The sequence below is a fragment of the Rana temporaria genome, chromosome 6 (genome assembly GCF_905171775.1).
Source record: "Rana temporaria chromosome 6, aRanTem1.1, whole genome shotgun sequence".
Taxonomy (NCBI): Eukaryota; Metazoa; Chordata; class Amphibia; order Anura; family Ranidae; genus Rana; species Rana temporaria.
This window is the reverse complement of record NC_053494.1, coordinates 7,589,276-7,612,326: the sequence shown is the minus strand read 5'-3', so window position 1 is coordinate 7,612,326 and position 23,051 is coordinate 7,589,276. Positions and strand designations below refer to the sequence as shown.

The window sequence follows — 23,051 nt, the reverse complement described above, 5'->3', positions numbered from 1 at the left end:
CTTACACATGCCGGATCTTCTGCCTATCTATGTGAAACTGATTCTGTGGATCAGTTCCATAGTTAGAAACAGGGATACGACGGCGTAACAGCAGTTACGCCGGCGTATCCCTTTTGAGGATCTGGCCCAAAGTTGTTGATAAAACAGGCTAAGGAGGGGTGCCGGTGGCAGGTCAGTAAAATAGTATAAAACGTGATCAATTGGCAGGTCAAAAAGCCAACCATGCAGTTATCAGAAATCTGTGCGAAAAAAAGTCTGCCGAAGACCACGAGTGGGTATGGTTGGTATAAGCGTCTTACCATGTGGAGAGATGGGCCCAAGATGCGATGGTGTAGCCGAGTCCATCTAACTAAGGACTGATTAGAAGCAATGGGCCAGATTCACGTACTTGCGCTTTGGCGTAACGTACCCCCTTCACGTTACTCCGCCGCAAGTTTTCATCGTAAGTGCTTGATTCACAAAGCACTTGCGTGTAAACTTGCGGCGGCGTAGCGTAAAGCCGTCCAGCGCAAACCCGCCTAATTCAAATGGGGCGGGGACCATTTAAATTAGGCGCGTTCCCGCGCCGAACGTACTGCGCATGCTCCGTTTTGAAATTTCCCGCCGCGCTTTGCGCGAAATGACGTCGCCCCGATGTAATGTTTTTGAATGGCGACGTGCGTAACGTACTTTCGTATTCCCGGACGACTTACGGAAAAAAATAATAATTGAAATTCGACGCGGGAACGACGGCCATACTTTAACATGGGCTGTCTATTGTTACACCACCTCAATAGCAGCCGTGACTTTGAGACGCGAAAAGCCGACTAGCGACGACGTAAGAGAATGCGACGAACGCGCGTACCTTCGTGGATCGCCGTTAACAGCTAATTAGCATACCCGACGCGGAAAATGACGCGATCTCCACCCAGCGGCGGCCGAAGTATTGCATCCTAAGATCCGAAGGTGTAAGAAGCCGTACGCCTGTCGGATCTTGGCCAAATGCCGTCGTATCTTTGTTTGTGAATTACAAATAAAGATACGACGCGGCAAATTTGAAAGTACGCCGGAGTATCAGCAGATACTCCGGCGTACTTATTCTGTGAATCTGGCCCAGAGTGTCATATAAATACTCCATAGAAAATAAGGAGATGCCCTGTCCTCCAATAAGCTTCATGCTGGAAATTTCGCGTCATTTGGCCCACCAAACAACCCTGCAGCAGCCAGAGGGGAATAGGGGAAGGTCCCCCGGCGTGATGAAGCGCTGTGTAGCCCAGTCCACTGGGCGGGATGACATCATGCGCTGCTGCCCAGCCAACATGCTTACGGCCAGCCCCTGCCCAAGCAAGGACGATGAAGGGTGGGAGTAGGGCCATGCAAACAGTCCCACTGGGGGAAAGGCATAAGAACACCAGCTCCACCCATGGCCAACAATGGGGCCGCCCTGATTCAAAAGGATATGGAAAGTCCCTGCATGTCTGGGGACACAGAGATGGGCCCACTGCAAAGGCCTCCAATGCCCCCCCCCCTGTGGAAACGTGACGCATATCAGACCCACCTTTGAATATGACAAATTAGAAAAAACATGTGTTTCATATATCCCTATTATAGATCCATTACAGTGGGCAAAAAAAGCTAGAACAAAACCAATGCAAAACAAAAATAAAAACAGGACAACCCGCACCAAGGTCAATGGGCATGGAATACCTCCCCCAAAAAACATATGAAAAGATAAATAAAAAAGCACACTACAAATTAAATTCACAACCCCCTGACATGAAACCCTGTAAAAAGGGCTTAAAGTTTAATGCTTCATTGAACCAGGTGGTGAAGTGGCGTTTAATTAAAAAATCCACCTCAGCCTGACGTCAGAGAGGGCGGTGGCACCGTGTGACGTAGCTGGGTGGCCCCACCCCTTGCCTATATAGCAACGGTCAAAGCACAGAGCGGGCAGCTGGTGGGAGGCCTCCCAGGAGGCGGAGCATTTTTTTCCCTATTTTTAGGATCCTGCGGGCATTGTGATTGACCTTGGATTACATCGAGGGACGCTATTTTTTTAATTTTTTTTAATAAAGGACTTGTCAAAAACTGTTTGTTGTGGTTATTTCTTTTTGACACTTTTTTGTTCAATGGGTAGGGGTACGATGTACCCGATACCCATTCACATGGAGGAGGGGTGGGATCTGGAGGCCGCCTTGTTATAGGGGGCTTCTAGATTCTGATAAGCCCCCCACCCGCAGACCCAATATCCACAGCCCAGGGTTTTCGGGAAGAGGCCCTTGTCCCCATCAACATAGGGACAAAGTGATTTGGGGTGGGGGGGGGCAGAGCCATGTTGAGGGCATGTGGCCTGGTATGAATCAGGAGGTGGGAGGCACTCGCTTGTCCCCTTCCCTATCCTGACAGACAAATTTCTCACTGCTCCAGGTGAGCCCTGAAGGCAATCAAGGGCTGTTGAACCACCAAGGTGCTGGCAATGCTGATGATAGCAAGTGGAAGGATAAAACTGGATAGCCGCACTCCAAATCACTTAAAAATAAGTAGTCTTTATTTTTCAACCGTGCACACAGTCACTGCAACCAACAAAGAACAGTATGGCCGACGCGTTTCGCACTTACATGTAGTGCTTAGTCATGGCTCATGACTAAGCACTACATGAATCTGGCCCTATATTTGTGTGGCTCAAATCTGCACAAAAAAGGTGCAGGACCTTTTGTTTTTTCCTCCCCTGCACTGGAATCTGATTGCATTGGGTGTTCACACCTATGCAATCCGATTCTGTCAATCTCACTGCATTTTGCGAACCCGGGCAAAAGCCTGATCGCGGGTACGGGGCATTAGGGGCTTGAGCAGATCTCTCCTCAAAATTAGTCCTATCCTGCACGAAAATCGCACTCCCAACTAATAGACAGAAATGATAAATAAAAAAGATTCATTGCAAACACAGAATGAAATATCAATGTAAATACAGAGACCAATAAATAAAAGGACCCCTATATGCATAATGTATAGGGGATTCGCTATAATTCCAGCTACAGCAAATATATACAGGGGGGGGGGAGGGGCACAAAAACACAGCATGGTAACAGCTTCTGTGTCAAAAACACATAGAAGTGCGTATAACACATAGAAGTTCATGTTTTTTAAAATAAAAAGAGGAATTAGTTACAATTTACTGGTAATTTTTATAAGCGTGACAGGAGTCATGGTCCTTGTTGTTCACACATCTCTGTTAGTGAGAAGGAGTTTTAAAATATCTTTGTTTAATAATTGCAACACTCGTTACATTGTATACTTCATAACATGTAACCTTCGTTTGATACAATGTAATGGTAGAACAACAAGGAGACTTGAAGATCAGCTTCACTAAAGTAGCAAAACATTTTAACCACTTAACCCCCGGAAGGATTTACCCCCTTCCTGACCGGGCAGTTTTCTTTGCGATACGGCACTGCGTCGCTTTAACTGACAATTGCGCGGTCGTGCGACGTTGTACCCAAGCTAAATTGACGTCCTTTTTTCCCCACGAATAGAGCTTTCTTTTGGTGGTATTTGATCACCTATTTTTTACTTCTTGCTATAATAAATATCCCCGAAAATATCCATTCAAATCGAATTTCTTCATCAGTTTTGGCCGATACGCATTCTTCTACATATTTTTGGTAATAAAAATTGCAATAAGCCTGTATTGATTGGTTTGTGCAAAAGTTATAGGGCCAGATTCTCGTCGTTTGGCGTAACTTTGTGTGGGCGTAAGGTAACCTCTTTACGTTACGCCTCCGCAACTTAGATGGGCAAGTAAACTGCTGGCAACAAAAGTGAGTACACCCCTAAGTGAAAATGTCCAAATTGGGTCCAAAGTGTCAATATTTTGTGTGGCCGCCATTATTTTCCAGCACTGCCTTAACCCTCTTGGGCATGAAGTTCACCAGAGCTTCAAAGGTTGCCTAATGGAGTCCTCTTCCCCTCCTCCATGATGACATCACAGAGCTGGTGGATGTTAGAGACCTTGCGCTCCTCCACCTTCCGTTTGAGGATGTCCCACAGATGATCAATAGGGTTTAGGTCTGGAGACATGCTTGGCCAGTCCATCACCTTTACCCTCAGCTTCTTTAGCAAGGCAGTGGTGGTCTTGGAGGTGTGTTTGGGGTCATTATCATGTTGGAATACTGCCCTGCGGCCCAGTCTCTGAAGGGAGGGGATCATGCTCTGCTTCAGTATGTCACAGTTCATGTTGGCATTCATGGTCCCCTCAATGATCTGTAGCCCCCCCAGTGCCGGCAGCACTCATGCAGCCCCAGACCATGACCCTCCCACCACCATGCTTGACTGTATGCAAGACACACTTTGCACTCCTCACCTGGTTGCCGCCACACACGCTTGTCACCATCTGAACCAAATAAGTTTATCTTGGTCTCATCAGACCACAGGACATGGTTCCATGACTTCAGTCTGCTTGTCTTCAGCAAACTGTTTGCGGCTCTTTCTTGTGCATCATCTTTAGAAGAGGCTTCCTTTTGGGATGACAGCCATCCAGACCAATTTGATGCAGCGTGCGGCGTATGGTCTGAGTACTGACATGCTGACCCCCCACCCCTTCAATCTCTGCAGCGATGCTGGCAGCACTCATATGTCTATTTCCCAAAGACAACCTCTGGATATGACGCAACTTCTTTGGTGGACCATGGCGAGGCCTGTTCTGAGTGGAACCTGTCCTGTTATACCGCTGGATGGTCTTGGCCCCCGTGCTGCAGATCAGTTTCAGGGTCTTGACAATCTTCTTATAGCCTAGGCCATCTTTATGTAGAGCAACAATTCTTTTTTTCAGATCCTCAGAGAGTTCTTTGCCACGAGGTGTCATGTTGTCCTTCCAGTGACCAGTATGAGAGAGTGAGAGCGATAACACCAAATTTAACACACCTGCTCCCCATTCACACCTGAGACCTTGTAACACTAACGAGTCACATGACACCGGGGGGAGGGAAAATGGCTAATTGGGCCCAATTTGCACATTTTCACTTAGGGGTGTCCTCACTTTTGTTGCCAGCGGTTTAGACATTAATGGCTGTGTGTTGAGTTATTTTGAGGGGACAGAAAATGTACACTGTTATACAAGCTGTACACTCACTACACAACATTGTAGATACAAAGTGTCATTTCTTCAGTGTTGTCACATGAAAAGATACAAGAAAATATTTACAAAAGTGTGAGGGGTGTACTCACTTTTTTGAGATACTGTGTATATACAGTTTCTGCATTGTTTCCAAAAAGATTATATATTATGTGAAAGCAGAGATCATGAAGAATAAATTGGTGGCAGTTGCAATTTTATTGTAGCATGATATTTGTGCATCTATTAATCAAATGCATAATTGTACAGAATTTTTTTTTTTTTAGTGCAAATACAATATATATATTTTTGTAAGAATATTACAGATGTTATACCAAGTAAATGTGTCAAGATTTAAAATAGTGCATGCCTGTGAAATGGCAACCATCGTATCTAAAAGTGTCCATACTTGACACTTTAAAAGCCTTTATAAGTTATCAGTTTAAAGGTAACCACAAATTACAGCCCTAGAATTATTGCTCTCACCTCGACATGTGTGGTGCAAAAACATTCTCCCCCTAATCTACACTTTTTATTTGGTATAGGGGTTCTTTCTTTCTTTCTTTCTTTCTTTCTTTCTTTCATTCTCTCTTTCTCGCTCTCTCTTTCCCTTATTTTCTCTCTCTCTTTCTCGTCTTTTCTTTCTCTCTCTCTCTCTCTCTGTCTCTCTCTTTCTTTCTTTCTTTCTTTCTCTCTTTCTCGCTCTATCTTTCTCTCTCTCTCTCTTTCTCTCTTTTTCTTTCTTTCTCTCTTCCTCTCTCTTTCTCTCTCTCTTTTTCTTTCTTTCTCTCTCTCTCTTTCCCTTATTTTCTCTCTCTCTCTCTCTCTCTCTCTTTCTCGTCTTTTCTTTCTCTCTCTCTCTCTTTCTCGTCTTTTCTTTCTCTCTCTCTCTCTCTCTATCTTTCTCTCTCTGTCTCTCTCGCTCTCTCTTTCTTTCTTCCTCTCCCTTTCTCTCTCTCTTTTTCTTTCTTTCTCTCTCTCTTTTTCTGTCTCTCACTCACTCTCTCTTTCTTACTTTCTTTCTCTCTTTTTCTGTCTCTCTCTCTTTCTTGCTGTCTTTCTCTCTCTTTCTCTCTCTATATATCTCTTCCTTTCTCTCTCTATCTCTCTCTCTCTCTCTCTCTCTCTCTATATATATATATATATATATATATATATATCTTTCTCTTTCTCTCTCTCTTTCTCTTTCTATCTCTTTCTTTTTCTCTCTTTCTCTTTCTTTCTCTCTCTCTCTTTCTTTCTTTCTTTCTCTCTCTTTCTTTCTCTCTTTTTCTTTCTCTCACTCACTCTCTCACTATCTCTTTCTTTCTTTTTCTTTCTCTCTTTCTCTCTCTATCTCTCTCTCTCTCTCTCTCTCTTTCTCTCTGTCTTTCTCTCTCTCTCTTTCTCTCTGTCTTTCTCTCTCTCTCTCTCTCTCTATATATATATATATATATATATATAGAGAGAGAGAGAGTTTGTTCGGCGCGGGGACGCGCTTCATTTAAATGAAACACGCTCCCTACCCGCCGAATTTGAATTCCGCCGGGTGTTTTACGCTACGCCGCCGCAACTTTACAGGCAAGTGCTTTGTGAATAAAGCACTTGCCTGAAAAACTTGCGGCGGCCTAACGTAAATGAGATACGTTACGCCCGCCCATTTTTGCACCATACTATGAGAATCTCCCCCTCAGAGTGTATTAAGTAAAATATCAGACACTTTAATAGCAAAAACAATATTGCACCCACAAGTAAAATGCTTGTAACATTGCATGCAAATGTGCCAGCCGAGCCAGCCTGATGAAGTCACTTGATCGGTGACGATACGCGCGGGGAGGAGCAAGGTGACGTCACGGAGGAATACAAGGATTAGCGGCAAGTTGCCTGTTACATGCTTACTTGTTATGGCCTGAGATTGGGTAATTATTTGAAGTAATAATGATCTAGATAGGGGTAAAATTTTACCATTTCAATACAAATGTGGAGAAAGAAAACAGGATGTTACATTTAAAAAAAAAAAGTTAAAAGCATCGTTTTAGCAAATGAAATACCCAGATGCTCTATTTATCCCACCCAAAAATCCTGCCATATGCAATATACGCAAATTTGCATATTTTCTTGCAAAACACACCCTGTGTGTACTTAAGCTTTTCAGGGGTATGAGAGTGGTTCATAATGAAGAGTGAACTTTTATTCCTTTTTTGAAAGTATAAAGTTATTAAGCTTTCAAACATTAAGTTACAGAGTCACAGTGTAAATAGATATTCATAAACACCATTCACATTGCGGCTTCTCAGTACATGTTCCATGGCTCATTACACAATCACTTATTCACGCATCAACACTATGGTGTCAAAAAGTTCCAAAAAAATTAAGGAACCTGACTAACCGAATGCTAAAAACAAAACATAAAAAACAAAAAAACAAACCAAACAGACAACATACCCATTAGGAATCCATAAACGAGGCTGGGTCCGGACTAGCTGTCCAAATGACAAGGCAAGTGCATCAGTCAAAAGAATTGGTGCACGCTGCGTGAAAAGAAAAGCAATGAAAACAAAGAATACAGAGATGGAGTCAAGGAGAGAGAAAGAGAAAGATGCGGGGAAAAAAGTAAAGGGGGGTCCACCCAGTTGGCAGACTAATCGCACTCAAGGTGTACCATAAGGCCCCTTTTACACTGGGGTGTTTTTCTTGGGTTTTTCAGGCGCTTTAGCGTTAAAAAAAGCCTGTAAAGCACCTTAAAGAAGCCTCATCTGCAAACCCAATGTGAAAGCCTGAGTGCCTTCAGAGCCCTTTCACACTGCCTGCGCCCGAAAAACGCTGGGAAAGCGTCGCTAAGACCCCTTTTACACTGGGGCATTTCTCAGGCGCTTTTGGCGTTAAAAAAAGCATCTCTCAATGGGAAGGGCGCTTTAGGGGCTGTGTATTCAATGCTCCTAAAGCGCTGCAAAGAAGCTGCTTGCAGGACTTTTTTTGATGCCCTGCCAGCGCAGAGCCTCAATGTGAAAGCACTGGGGTTTCTTTCAGGCGTTTTACAGGCACTTTTTTTAACGCTAAGGCGCCTGAAAAACGCCCCAGTGTGAAAGGGGTCTAAGGGCCATAGTGTAGGGTGAGCGGACAATTTTTACCCCTGGTGGAGGTCCCTCATCACTCACGTTATCACCTGCATGTTACACCTATGTATCACCACTGAAGAACACACGGATGTTTTTTTAGATACTGTGATATATGGACTACATAGCGCTGCACTGTCTTTTATAATATGGTAGTTTGGCATGCAAGGGAGAAACCATCATCGAGGTGCACTTTGAATGTGAAGACTGTTGACCATATTTTGAAGGATTAGATCACCCCTATATTGGGGATCAAGTGTGTTTAGACCAGGGGTGTCCAAACTTTTCTCAAAGAGGGCCAGATTTGATGAAGTGAACATGCGTGAGGGCCGACCATTTTGCCTGACATTCTTTAAACCATTAAAATTAAATGCAAATTAAAGGGGTTATAAAGGTACATTTTTGTTCCCCCTAAATATCTTCCTTTACCTTAGTGCCGTCCTCCTTCACTTACCTCATCCTTCCATTTGATGATTTAAATGTCCTTATTTCTTCTGAGAAATCCTCACTTCCTGTACACCTTCTAATGATGGGGGGCTGGATCCCCGAATGGGACCCCGAAAAAGCCCAGAGTCTATTGAACGATGCATTGTATTGTTGGCCCCGAGCGCCGGGGCCCGGGACCAATCTGATCGTGGCTTTGGCCGAGTGTGGCTGTGGCCGAGTGCGGCTGTGGCCGAGTGCAGCTGGAGCCGAGTTCGGCCGAGTGCGGCTGGGGCCGAGTGCCATAGGTCCCGCCTTCTCAAGCCTTAAGCGCCAATGCCAGGAGGACCATGGGACGTGTGACGTGGGTCCATCATAGCCTGCAGAGTCTCCAGAAGGCGGGAATTTCAAATGCAGCCGCCAAACAATATCCCTGCTCGGGCGGGTGGCTCTCCTCCCTCTTCTTCTCGGCATGACAGCTCCTCTCCTCCTCCTCGGCATGGCAGCTCCTCTCCTCCTCCTCGGCATGGCAGCTCCTCTCCTCCTCCTCGGCAGCTCCTCTCCTCTCTGACAGTGACAAGTGACTGACTGCCTGCTCCCTGCTGTGACCGCACACCACGGCTGAGCTCAGGTAAGTCAGTGTGTGTATCTATTCCATTGTCAGTAGGTCAGTGTGTGTTAAGGTCATGCAGGACACTGGTCAGTGTATGTAGGTCAGATAGGTCAGTGCAGGTAGGTCAGTGCAGGTAGCTCAGTGCAGGTAGGTCAGTGCATATAGGTCAGTGCAGGTAGGTCAGGCAGGTCAGTGGTCAGAATTGATGGGCACTGGTAAGTCACACAACCCCACCGCCCAGCCCCAAAAAAACGCTACGCCACATACAACACCACTAATTCCCCCCCCCCCCCCTGGTTCCGGCCTTGGACTTTGGGCTGAAGCCCCTGGCCTTTTTGCCACCTAGCAACGCCCCTGCCGACAACCAAGGCTGCTGGGGAGGAAGCGTCGGAGCTGAGGCCTCATGTCCCTTTAGGTGTGGACCTGCTGTATAGTCCTCTCAGAGGTGGTAATACCGCAGGTACCCTTGGTATGAAGAGAAGGTGTTGAGTGTATGATGTAAGAGGGAAGGGGTAGAAGAAAGCATGAAAAGAGGAGAGAGAGAGAGTGGTAGTCTTGTATCCCAGGTATGAGGGCTATGCCCATATATATGACCCAGGGTTCCCAAGTGGCTTCAAATTCATTGGTTTTGTCTCAGAGGATGCTTGTGAGTTTATCCTGTGAGGCCTCGTACACACGGCCGAGGAACTCGACGTGCCAAACACGTCGAGTTCCTCGGCGAGTTCAGGGATGAAGCCGCCGAGGAGCTCGGCGGGCCGCCTTCTCCCATAGAACAACGAGAAAATAGAGAACATGTTCTCTATTTTCTCGACGAGTTCCTCGGCAGCTCCATCGGGCCAAAAGACGACAGAGTTTCTCGGCAGAATCCGGCTCTGACCGAGTTTCTCGCCGAATTCTGCCGAGAAACTCTGTCGTGTGTACGAGGCCTTACATAATCCACAAGATTTTGTGTTTGGTGGCCAAAAGGGAGACCCTGGGTAGTTTCCATGCTTTCGCTATTGTCAGCTTAGCACCCAGCAACATGAAGTGTATCAGTTTGCGTGTGGATTTAGACATCTTAGGAAGATTGGCGTTCAGAAGAGCAATCGCCAGGGTTTTTGGGAAGTTTTTTTTTTTTTAATAGTCTTTGTGTGGTTGTGCTTATTTTAATGAAATTGTTAATAAAATATTTTTATTCATATTTTTTGTGTATCACAGTGCCTATCCTTTCACTATAATCTTCAACTAATGGGGACGTGGCACATCCAGGCCCGTCGGAACAAGACAGGCAAAGCAAGCAACTGCTTGGGGCCCCCCGAGCTGGCCAGGGGTGTCATTGATTGTGGCTGAGCTCATCAGACTGCAAGCAAGCACCTGGCCAACCGTGCTTCTGTGGGCACCGCGCTTCCTGTTCCCAACTCCAGGGTCGCGCTGCACTCAGCCGCAAGGGGAGCCCTCTTTTGCTTCTGTGGGCACCGCGCTTCCTGTTCCCAACTCCAGGGTCGCGCTGCACTCAGCCGCAAGGGGAGCCCTCTTAGCATCTCGATCTCCATACTCGCTCCTGACACCAGGTGATTATCCCTCAATAAAACATAAAAACAAATTCACGGACTGTTCTCTCTGTATGGTGGGGTATGCCAGTTCGCTTTTAGCACCTTAGGGGGTGCGCTACACTATCATTCACTCACATCAGACACACAGAAGGAAGACGCCTTTATGTTGCACAAGCAGTTTTATTTAAGTTAACATTTTATACTTAAATCATTTTTCATTGGCAAAGCAAGTAAGAGAAATGATGATCTTCCAAAGAATCTTCATCCTTGTGATACAGTTACTTGTGTCTGGTGTTAAGATACATTTAAAGCTTCAGATTCAATGGAGACCTTTCATTATATAATTTTCATTTCATGGTACAAAATCCTAGTTTTGCAAAAAAAATATTAATACACAGAGTACTAAAGAGGGAGCACAGCAGCCGTTTACCTTCAGACTATCTCTCTCTGAATAAAACTCAATATAGGCCATTCCTATAGAGAAAGAGTAATGTGTATCTGTGATCAGGTACATACGATTATTTACATATTCCTAAAAAGCTATAAATCAGCCTTTAAACTCCCTAGCGGTTATCCAGAGTGTGGCTCGGAGTTAATGTTCATTGCCATCAGCGGTAACCCCCGAGCCACACTTGGGATTGCATTGCAGAATCCTGGATCCTGCGATGTCTCTGTAAGGTAAACCGGATCTTCACCACTAAGAGGCCAGTGTGGATACTTGCGCATGCTCGTGCACATTGCACTTATGATAATATTCGTAAGCAAGGGACCAACATAATGACAATGAAAATGACAGTGGTCCCAAAAATGTGTCAAAATTGTCCGATGTGTCCGCCATAATGTTGCAGTCACGAAAAAAAATCGCTGATCGCCGCCATTAGTAGTAAAAAAAAAATATTAATAAAACTATCCCCTATTTTGTAAACGCTATAAATTTTGCGCAAACCAATCGATAAACGCTTATTGCGATTTTTTTTTACCAAAAATATGTAGAAGAATACGTATCGGCCTAAACTAAGGAATTTTTTTATATATATATATATATATATTTTTTTGGGGGATATTTATTATAGCAAAAATGTAAAAATAGTTGTTTTTTTTTCAAAATTGTCGCTCTATTTTTGTTTATAGCGCAAAAAATAAAAGCCGCAGAGGTGATCCAATACCACCAAAAGAAAGCTCTATTTGTGGGGAAAAAAAGGACGTCAATTTTGTTTGGGTGCCACGTCGCACGACCGCGCAATTTTCAGTTAAAGCGACGCAGTGCCGAATCGCAAAAACTGGCCTGGTCTTTGGCCAGCCAAATGGTCCGGGGCTGAAGCAGTTAAAGGAACCTATTTAGAAAATAAACAAAAACAAACCTTTACAACCCCTTTAAGATAAAAAAAATCTTCTGATTTTACAACCACTTTAAATAAGAGGTTGGACTATAGAAGACGTGTCTAACTGGTGGAAGGAGCATAGTCCTTACAAAGGGGTCCAGTCAGGTGGGGGGGGGCATTGCAAACTCACTGTAAAAGTCACACTACCATAGTCAAAGTAACAAACCTCCTCCTTCACACCACTGTTGATTGTTTTTTCACATTTTCCAAGGAGGTCATCATCATATTTATTATCCTCATCCCAAACCTCCACCTTCACGCTAAGCCCTGGACTGAGTTCCAAAACTCCGAGGTCAATCGTTGTGTTCCATTTTGGATTATCGTTGTTCCATATGGTCTCTGTCTGAGCAGAACTCGGCCCAGCACTTATTTTTACATAGGTATCAGCCCTCGAGCCGCGGTCCCCCCAAAGGTTTGAGGCACTTTGTAGAGTGACCACCACTTTGGCAAGACCTCTTTTTAAGGGACAACAGTTTATGTTTTTGCCTTGACCACCATGACAAACGCATTGGCACTTTCTACCGGGACTCGGCTGGGAACCCGATGGGCAAGAGCAGCTCTTACTCAGGGCCTTCTCCAAGATGTAATCACTGATGGCTTCCTGTAGGCTCTCTCTCTGAGGTCTGTTGGCTTCAACCAGGTGGTGGATGGGCTCCAGAGAGTAGGATACGATATCGGGGTCAGTCTTTAGGCTTTCCATCCAGGCATTGAAAGAGGCTGAACCTTCTCCATTCTTTACATCAGAGGAGAGCTGCTTATAGGTAATCTTCCCTCCTTTTATCTAAAATTCATGAAGAAACATTATTTTGTTTATTGTCAGAAAGTCATGTACAGTGGAACCTCGGATTACGAGGATAATCCGTTCCAGGAGAATACTCGTAATCCAAAGCACTCGCATATCAAACCGAATTTCCCAATTGAAGTCAATGGAAATGAAAATAATACTTCAATGGCATGCAATACCGCATGTGGCCAGAGGTGGAGGGCGCCGGAGAGCCTCAGATGGCAGAAAAGGCCCGAGGACAGCTTGGCTTACCTCGGCAAACCTCGGAAAGGCTCTAGAATGGAGTATTTCCGTGTCTTTTTGAGTCTTTCCGGGAATTTCCATTCGGCTCCGGCGCCCCCCCCCCCCCCCCACCTCAGGCCAAATGATACACACCACTTTGGCCTGAATCCTGCTCATTTTGCGAGACAACACTCGCAAATTGAGTTAGGATTTTTTTAAATACAGTGCTCGTATTGCGAAACGCGTTACTCGCAATCCGAGGTTCCACTGCATAACAAAGAGTTACAGCCTGCTGCCTCCCTGCCGGAACAATTGTATTGCTTCCACCTTGTTGCTTCATGGGTGGTATACTCTACTAGGGAATTTTTTCGGGTCATTCGTTATGGTTGAAATTCATTATTTTGAATACATTCGTAAAAATCCGAAATTCCAAAATGCAAAAAATCGAAAATCTGAAAGTTAGAAAAATTCAGAAAATAGGAATGAAAAATCCAAAAATTTGAAAGAACAAAAATCCAAAAATACGAGCGGAAATCTGAAATTCCAAAAATCCAAAAATTCCAAATTCAGAAATTTCCCGAAATTCCAAAAATTTGACAATTCGAAAAACCGAAAATAAGAACGAAATTCTGAAAATTAGAAAGAACAAAAATCCCAAAATAAGAACGAAAATTTGAAATCTGAAAATTCCAAAATCCTAAATAATAACTCACTAACTAATAATAACTAACTATTAAATTATAGGTATTGGAATTTCCTTTTTAAATTTGGCTGTTAGTGAACGTAACGAATACGAAATTATCTGAAGTTAAGAATTATTTGAAATAACTAAATCCGCATCTAAACTAATGGAACGTAACAAATTAATAATAATAATAAAAATGTATTTATTATTATTATTATTTATTTTGTTTAGATGTGGCATTCGTTATTTTGGATAATTCGTAACTTCGGATAAATTCGTATTCGTCATCCCTTTGCTCCTCAACTGGCTAGGCTTAGTATCCCACTAACTAAGACGGGACATCATAGACACACAAGACTGTGAAGAATGAAGGAGACGATGGGGGAGATTTGCTAAAACTGGTGCACACAGAGTCTGGTAGACATGTGCAATTTGTTTTGTTCCGACAATTTTTCGACAAAATTAGACAAATTTGTTAATTAGGAAATATTTGAATTAACGAAAACCCTGTTTAACAAATTTTTCCCAAATTTTGAAAATTGGAAAAATCCAAAGATCCTTAAATTCGAAAAAAAAATCCTAAATTTTTAAATCTGAAAATTACAAAAAATGAGAATCTGAAATGAAAAATCCTAAATTCGAAAATTCTAAAATCCAAGAATGAAAATTTGAAAACCCGAAAATCTGAAAACCCGAAAATCCAAAATAATAACTAACTAACTAACTAACTAATAATAATAATAAGTATTACTATTAAATTATAAGTGTTGGAATTTCCTTTCAAATTTGGCTGTTAGTGAAATTTGTTAGACATGTGCAATTCATTTTGTTCCGAATTCGTTTTTCGACAAAATTAGACAAATTCGTTAATTAGGAAATATTTGAATTAACAAAACCCTGTTTAACAAATTTCACTAACAGCCAAATTTGAAAGGAAATTCCAATACTTATAATTTAATAGTAATACTTATTATTGTTAGTTATTATTTTGGATTTTCGGGTTTTCAGATTTTCGTTCTTATATTTTTTTCGTTCTCGGATTTTAGAATTTTAGAATTTAGGATTTTTAATTTCAGATTCTCATTTTTTTGTAATTTTCAGATTTTTTTTTTCGAATTTTAGGATTTTTCCAATTTTCTAAATTTGGGAAGAATTTGTTAAACAGGGTTTTCGTTAATTCAAATATTTCCTAATTAACTAATTTGTCTAATTTTGTCGAAAATTTTTCGGAACAAGTGCACCAGTTTTAGCAAATCTCCCCCATCGTCTCCTTCATTCTTCCCAGTCTTGTGTGTCTATGATGTCCCGTCTTAGTGGGATACTAAGCCTAGCCAGTTGAGGAGCAAAGGGATGACACAAGAATATATATATATAAGTATATGCCAACTATACATATTGCTGTTGTACAACTCACCTCCCAACTCATCTCATCGAACGTCTCATGGAAACGCTTCCCCCTGTTGAATTTTTGCCTTAGTTCCTCGCAGGCGCCGGCTTTGGCATTTGCTTCACTTTTCCCATTGACTACAACTGAAGCCTCAATGTTAAGACAATCCTTTAACTCTTCCATTGGTATGCCATCCATGGTGACTTGACAGGTCTTGATGGCGTTGACCTCCACCACTTGGCCTCCTACATCTGCTTGGCTGATAAAATGAGTGCCGTAGGTGCTAATTAGACGTCTGTAGTTTGCTTTAGTGCTGGCTTCATAAGTCGGTGGCAGAGACTCCAAGGCCCGGCTTAGACCCTTGCTCAGTAGAGGAGGGTCTGAAAGTCGGAAGCTGGTAATGGGACAAATTGAGAAAGTTACAAAAATTAAAATTTTTCGTTTTAACACTTCTATCAGGAGTATTCCGTTGCCTTGTATGGAGATGGCATTTTGGATCATGTCCACAATGTTTATTAACCACTTAATTTCCCGCCCCCAGGGTCATTTCACGTCCACAGATGGGATCTCCCATCCTGGGTGGATGTCATATGACGTCCTGGGCTTTGCGGGGGGATATCTGAATGATGGGTGCAGCTAGAGGCATCATTCAGATATCATTCTTTCGTGCCGGTGATTCTGTGCACGATAAGAACGATCATAACGATAGTTCCGCCGCTTGATCGTTCTTATAGGTGGTGGGAGGGGACATCCTCCCCTCCCACTTCCATATGGTGCTCATCTGGGCTCTCCAGTGCCATCAGGGGACCAGAGAAAGAATCATCTAGCGCCGGATGGGAAGCATAGAGATGACTGGTGGCCAGATGACCGTCGGAGGCCCGGGATGTGATGATGTCACACCTGGGTTCTCAGAAGTAAACAAAGCCGCGATTGCGGCTAGTAAGCATGAGATCAGTGAATTTCTTTTTACAATCTCATGCTTTGCAGCCTGGAGGAGAGATGCAAGATCTTATTGACCCCGCATCTCTCCATAAAGAGGACCTGTCACATACCAGTCCTATTACAAGGGATGTTTACATTCCTTGTAATAGGAATAAATGTGATCAAAAAATAAAAAATAAGTGTAAAAATAAAAAAAATTAAGTAAAAAATAAAACAATAATAAAAAAGAGAATTAAAACGCCCCTGTCCCCTACATTGCATTTTTTTTTCAAAATTGTTGCTCTATTTTTGTTTATAGCGCAAAAAAAAAAAAAAACGCAGAGGTGATCAAATGGCACCAAAAGAAAGCTCTATTTGAGGGGAAAAAAAAGGACGTTAAGTTTGTTTGGGAGTCACGTCGCACGACCGCGCAGTTGTCAGTTAAAGCGACGCAGTGCCGAATCGCAAAAAGTGGCCTGGTCTTTGACCAGCAAAATGGTCCGGGGCTGAAGTGGTTAATAGGTGCTGGGACAGTTGAGTGTCTCGCTGTACTGATCAAATTGATAAAATCTGTTTTATTGGAAGCAAAATCATTTTGGAATGGAGGAACTTTTTAAAGTCATGACTTTTACTGGTTTTATAATCATAATATACGCTATATTGTCAAAAGTATTGGGACACCTGCCTTTAACCGCACGGCATCCCTTTTAACGTGCATCCCAGTCTTAGTCCGTAGGGTTCAATATAGCAGCTTCAACTCTTCTGGGAAGGCTGTCCACAAGGTTTAGGCTCGGTTTACACCTAAATGGGCCGCAGGTCGCTGTGCGTTCCCTGTTCTCTATTTCAGGGACGAATCTTTGCCTGAATTTGTTCCACGATTGTTAGAATGTTTGAGCATTCTTCCATGTCTTTATGGACCTTGCTTTGAGCACTGGTGCGCAGTTATGTTGGAACAGGAAGGGGCCGTCCCCAAACTGTTACCACAAAGTTGGGAGAATTAAATTGTCCAAAATGTCTTGGTATGCTGACGCCTTAAGAGTTCCCTTCACTGGCACTAAGGGGGCCAAGCCCAACCCCTGAAAGTTAACCCCCACACCATAATCCCCCACTCCACCAAAGGATTTGGACCAGTGCCCAAAGCAAGGTCCATGAAGACATGGATGAGTTTGGGGTGGAGGAACTTGACTGACCTGCACTTCAATAGAACACCTTTGGGATGAATTAGAGCGAAGACTGCAAGCCAGGCCTTCTCGTCCACCATCAGTGCCTGACCTCACAAATGCGCTTCTGGAAGAATGGTCAAACATTCCCATAGGCACACTCCTAAACCTCATGTGCAGCCTTTCCAGAAGAGTTGAAGCTGTTGTAGCGGTTGGGTCAACTCAATATTGAACTATCTGGGATGCCATTAAAGTTCATGTGCGTGTAAAGGCAGGTGTCCCAATACTTTTGACAATATAGTGTATCTTACAGTTGAAGACGTACCTGTAATAGACACAACTCAGATGGTGCTTGATGAAGGTGTAACGATCTTTGCTGGTCTTACTCTCACCAAACTTTGCTACTTCTGACTGAGAACCAGCCATTACCAGGTTGGCGGTCACCTCGTGAGGGCACAACTCTAGACCAGCTTTCCAGTCATTTTTCACCTCGGATGCAGCTTCCTCGGCCAGCGATGTAGAAGATTGGGAGAGCTCACTGTTGATATTTTTAGAGCAGAATGACTGGGGCCTCCAGTCCACCGTTGCAAGGGGCAGCTTTTGCCAAGTCATGCCCATATATGGGTTGTGACAGACAGTGCAGGTTTCATCCTCTGATGAAAACTTCTGGAGATCCAGCAGATGACCACTGGTCTGCTTCATGGTCACTATATCAAAACCTTTACCAAGAAGATTGTGCCCCGGAACAAAATCGAGTTCTTCGCATTGTGGTTTCTTGGCAGGTTGGCAGTCGTAGGTGAGTGGGGGGTGAGTTTGGCAGGAGGCAGAAGTGGCAAAGCTTAGAAGAACTAAGAGGAGCCACATATTCAGTTGGGTGGAATATAAACCCTGCAGAAAGGGGATAAAAAAAAGACCAAAGTTAGATTCCCTATTGATATGCTCTTTATGATTTACTATATATAATTATGTTACTTTTTTCTTTTTATTTTATATTGTTACATTGTTACACCTCTCCTGCCCATTGAAATCGATAGGACAGCGCGGCTATACTGCTTTAGCGGCGCATTGCGGGCATTTTTAACCCTTTCTCGGCCGCTAGCGGGGGTTAAAAGTGCCCCGCTAGCGGCCGAAATGCGCCCATAGCGTCGGCGGTAAAAATAGCGGCGTTTTTACCACCGACGCTATGGGTGGCTCAGTGTGAAAAGGGGTCTAACAGAACCCCCGTTATTGGCCCATATAAGCCCACCAGCCATAGTACTGTGTCCTTTTCAGTGCATTAGGTTACAAGAAATGTGAACGGCTGTATTAGAGCATTGCTCTGCCGGGAAAACAAACCTTGAACAGGCAGGGTCCACCTCCAACCCCCCATGGTAGAAACCCAAATCTCATCCCCAATGGTCACTAATAGGTGTGAGTAGGAGGACAGAAGGACTTACCCAATGTGGAGGTTCTGGATGTCAGTTATCAGATATGATCTCAGTGCTGAGCACACTGGAGGACTGGAGGAGTCTATGATGGGTTATATGTGTCTGTGTGTGTGTGGGGGGGGGGGGGGGCACATCTTCTCACCTTCTGAAGTGTGGAACAAATCAGCCTTCTGTGATACAAAACCTCCAACACCCTGTTCTTATTATGTATGTATGTCGGGTGTAATTCTCGGTATCTGTTCTTATTCTGTATGTATGTCGGGTGTAATTCTCGGTATCTGTTCTTATTCTGTATGTATGGACTCTGCACAGGGACAGGGCGAGAGATTTGCGGCCCCCCTAACTTCCACTAGTACAGTAGTACTGACCAACCTGACTCCTACATCGATCTACCAGATCACTATACTAACCCACCTGATTCCTGCACTGCCCACTACACTGACCTATCTGATTCCTATACTGACCACTAAACTGACCTATCTGATTGCTATACTGACCACTACACTGACCTACCTGATTGCTATACTGACCACTACACTGACCTACCTGATTGCTATACTGACCACTACACTGACCTACCTGATTGCTATACTGACCACTAAACTGACCTATCTGATTGCTATACTGACCACTACACTGACCTACCTGATTGCTATACTGACCACTACACTGACCTACCCGATTGCTATACTGACCACTACACTGACCTACCTGATTGCTATACTGACCACTACACTGACCTGCCTGATTCCTATACTGACCACTACACTGACCTGCCTGATTCCTATACTGACCACTACACTGACCTGCCTGATTCCTATACTGACCACTACACTGACCTACCTGATTCCTATACTGACCACTACACTGACCTGCCTGATTCCTATACTGACCACTACACTGACCTACCTGATTCCTATACTGACCACTACACTGACCTACTTGATTCCTATACTGACCACTACACTGACCTACCTGATTCCTATACTGACCACTACACTGACCTACCTGATTGCTATACTGACCACTACACTGACCTACCTGATTCCTATACTGACCTGCCCTTCTCCTTCCCCCCAGTCTCCGCACGGTCACAATCCCTGGGATCATCATGGATGGTCTTCAGGGCAGCATTGGCTGCTGCAAACTCTGCAACAACATAGAATGGCATATGTCTCCATGTCTTCACTGCCCTTAACCAGAGGCGTAGCTTAAAGTTTGTGGTCCCTGATGCAAAAGTTGTCCTGGGGCCCCGCACTACTACCCGTCCCTTCCACTGCGCACCAAGATACTCCCATTATGCGCCAAGATACTCAGAGTGGCTAAAGAGTTATTTTTCAGAGATGTATGTACATATTGAGAGGGTAATTCAAAATATTTTGTAATAACCATCCTAGTAATCACATGACCTCGTCCCCCATCCTAGTAATCACATGACCTCGCCCCCCATCCTAGTAATCACATGACCTCGCCCCCTATCCTAGTAATCACATGACCTTGCCCCCATCCTAGTCATCACATGACCTCTCCCCCATACTAGTAATCACATGACCTTGCCCCCATCCTAGTAATCACATGACCTTGCCCCCATCCTAGTCATCACATGACCTCGCCCCCCATACTAGTAATCACATGACCTTGCCCCCATCCTAGTAATCACATGACCTCGCCCCCCATCCTAGTAATCACATGACCTCACCCCCTATCCTAGTAATCACATGACCTTGCCCCCATCCTAGTCATCACATGACCTCTCCCCCATACTAGTAATCACATGACCTCGGCCCCCATACTAGTAATCACATGACCTTGCCCCCATCCTAGTAATCACATGACCTCGCCCACCCATCCTAGTAATCACATGACCCCGCCCCCCATACTAGTAATCACATGACCTTGCCCCCATCCTAGTAATCACATGACCTTGCCCCCATACTAGTAATCACATGACCTTGCCCCCATACTAGTAATCACATGACCTTGCCCCCATCCTAGTAATCACATGACCTCGCCCCCATCCTAGTAATCACATGACCTTGCCCCCTATCCTAGTAATCACATGACCTTGCCCCCTATCCTAGTAATCACATGACCTCGCCCCCCATCCTAGTAATCACATGACCTCGCCCCCCATCCTAGTAATCACATGACCTCGCCCCCCATACTAGTAATCACATGACCTCGCCCCCCATCCTAGTAATCACATGACCTCGCCCCCCATCCTAGTAATCACATGACCTCGCCCCCCATCCTAGTAATCACATGACCTCGCCCCCATACTAGTAATCACATGACCTCGCCCCCCATCCTAGTAATCACATGACCTCGCTCCCCATCCTAGTAATCACATGACCTCGCCCCCATCCTAGTAATCACATGACCTTGCCCCCTATCCTAGTAATCACATGACCTTGCCCCCTATCCTAGTAATCACATGACCTTGCCCCCCATGCTAGTAATCACATGACCTCGTCCCCCATACTAGTAATCACATGACCTCGCCCCCCATACAAGTAATCACATGACCTCGGCCCCCATACAATAATCACATGACCTTGCCCCCATCCTAGTAATCACATGACCTCGCCCCCCCATCCTAGTAATCACATGACCCCGCCCCCCATACTAGTAATCACATGACCTTGCCCCCATCCTAGTAATCACATGACCTCGCCCCCATACTAGTAATCACATGACCTTGGCCCCCATACTAGTAATCACATGACCTTGCCCCCATCCTAGTAATCACATGACCTTGCCCCCATACTAGTAATCACATGACCTCGCCCCCTATCCTAGTAATCACATGACCTTGCCCCCTATCCTAGTAATCACATGACCTTGCCCCCTATCCTAGTAATCACATGACCTTGCCCCCTATCCTAGTAATCACATGACCTCGCCCCCCATCCTAGTAATCACATGACCTCGCCCCCCATCCTAGTAATCACATGACCTCGCCCCCCATACTAGTAATCACATGACCTCGCCCCCCATCCTAGTAATCACATGACCTCGCTCCCCATCCTAGTAATCACATGACCTCGCCCCCATCCTAGTAATCACATGACCTTGCCCCCTATCCTAGTAATCACATGACCTTGCCCCCTATCCTAGTAATCACATGACCTTGCCCCCCATGCTAGTAATCACATGACCTCGTCCCCCATACTAGTAATCACATGACCTCGCCCCCCATACTAGTAATCACATGACCTCGGCCCCCATACTAGTAATCACATGACCTTGCCCCCATCCTAGTAATCACATGACCTCGCCCCCCCATCCTAGTAATCACATGACCCCGCCCCCCATACTAGTAATCACATGACCTTGCCCCATCCTAGTAATCACATGACCTCGCCCCCATACTAGTAATCACATGACCTCGGCCCCCATACTAGTAATCACATGACCTTGCCCCCATCCTAGTAATCACATGACCTCGCCCCCATCCTAGTAATCACATGACCTCGCCCCCTATCCTAGTAATCACATGACCTTGCCCCCTATCCTAGTAATCACATGACCTCGCCCCCCATACTAGTAATCACATGACCTCGGCCCCCATCCTAGTAATCACATGACCTCGGCCCCCATCCTAGTAATCACATGACCTCGCCCCCCATACTAGTAATCACATGACCTCGCCCCCCATCCTAGTAATCACATGACCTCGCCCCCCCATCCTAGTAATCACATGACCCCGCCCCCCATACTAGTAATCACATGACCTTGCCCCCATCCTAGTAATCACATGACCTCGCCCCCATACTAGTAATCACATGACCTCGGCCCCCATACTAGTAATCACATGACCTTGCCCCCATCCTAGTAATCACATGACCTCGCCCCCATCCTAGTAATCACATGACCTTGCCCCCTATCCTAGTAATCACATGACCTTGCCCCCCATCCTAGTAATCACATGACCTCGTCCCCCATACTAGTAATCACATGACCTCGCCCCCCATACTAGTAATCAAGTGACCTCGCCCCCCATACTAGTAATCACATGACCTTGCCCCCCATCCTAGTAATCACATGACCTCGGCCCCTATCCTAGTAAATCACATGACCTTGTCCCTTCCTCCCTCCATCCTATTAATGACATGACCTCACCTCCCCCCCCCATCCTAGTAATGACATGACCCCAGCCAATAAGAGCAGAGGAAGGGTGTGGACTGGGGAGAAGGCAAACCACTGAAAGGTGATTATTACTGTATTATAGAACTTGGCTTGGGCCCTGGGTGACACAAAGTGGATCAAAGCTGGACTCCAGCTCTGGGATTGTTTGGAGAAAATCTGACATGGATATGTAGTATGTCTGC

At 44.8% G+C, this 23,051-nt stretch overlaps 1 protein-coding gene across 1 annotated transcript; it reads right to left on the bottom strand.

Moving 5' to 3' along the window:
• Positions 1-12,095: 12,095 nt before the first annotated feature.
• LOC120942989 (perforin-1-like) lies at positions 12,096-18,785 on the bottom strand. The gene is made up of 4 exons (XM_040356002.1): positions 18,730-18,785; positions 17,619-18,181; positions 15,240-15,606; positions 12,096-12,915 (listed from the first exon to the last, which is right to left on the bottom strand). Exons 2-4 carry the CDS (start codon positions 18,155-18,157, stop codon positions 12,220-12,222), a joined length of 1,602 nt encoding a protein of 533 aa, XP_040211936.1. The 5' UTR covers positions 18,158-18,181; positions 18,730-18,785; the 3' UTR covers positions 12,096-12,219.
• Between the last annotated feature and the right edge of the window lie 4,266 nt (positions 18,786-23,051).

Coding starts and splice junctions, on each gene's coding strand:
- LOC120942989 (XM_040356002.1), bottom strand. CDS start 18,157: ATGTGGCTCCTCTTAGTTCTTCTAAGCTTTGCCACTTCTGCCTCCTGC. Junction 15,607..17,618: donor CTGAGTTGTGTCTATTACAG/GTACGTCTTCAA, acceptor TCCCATTACCAG/CTTCCGACTTTCAGACCCTC. Junction 12,916..15,239: donor TCGATGAGATGAGTTGGGAG/GTGAGTTGTACA, acceptor CATGAATTTTAG/ATAAAAGGAGGGAAGATTAC.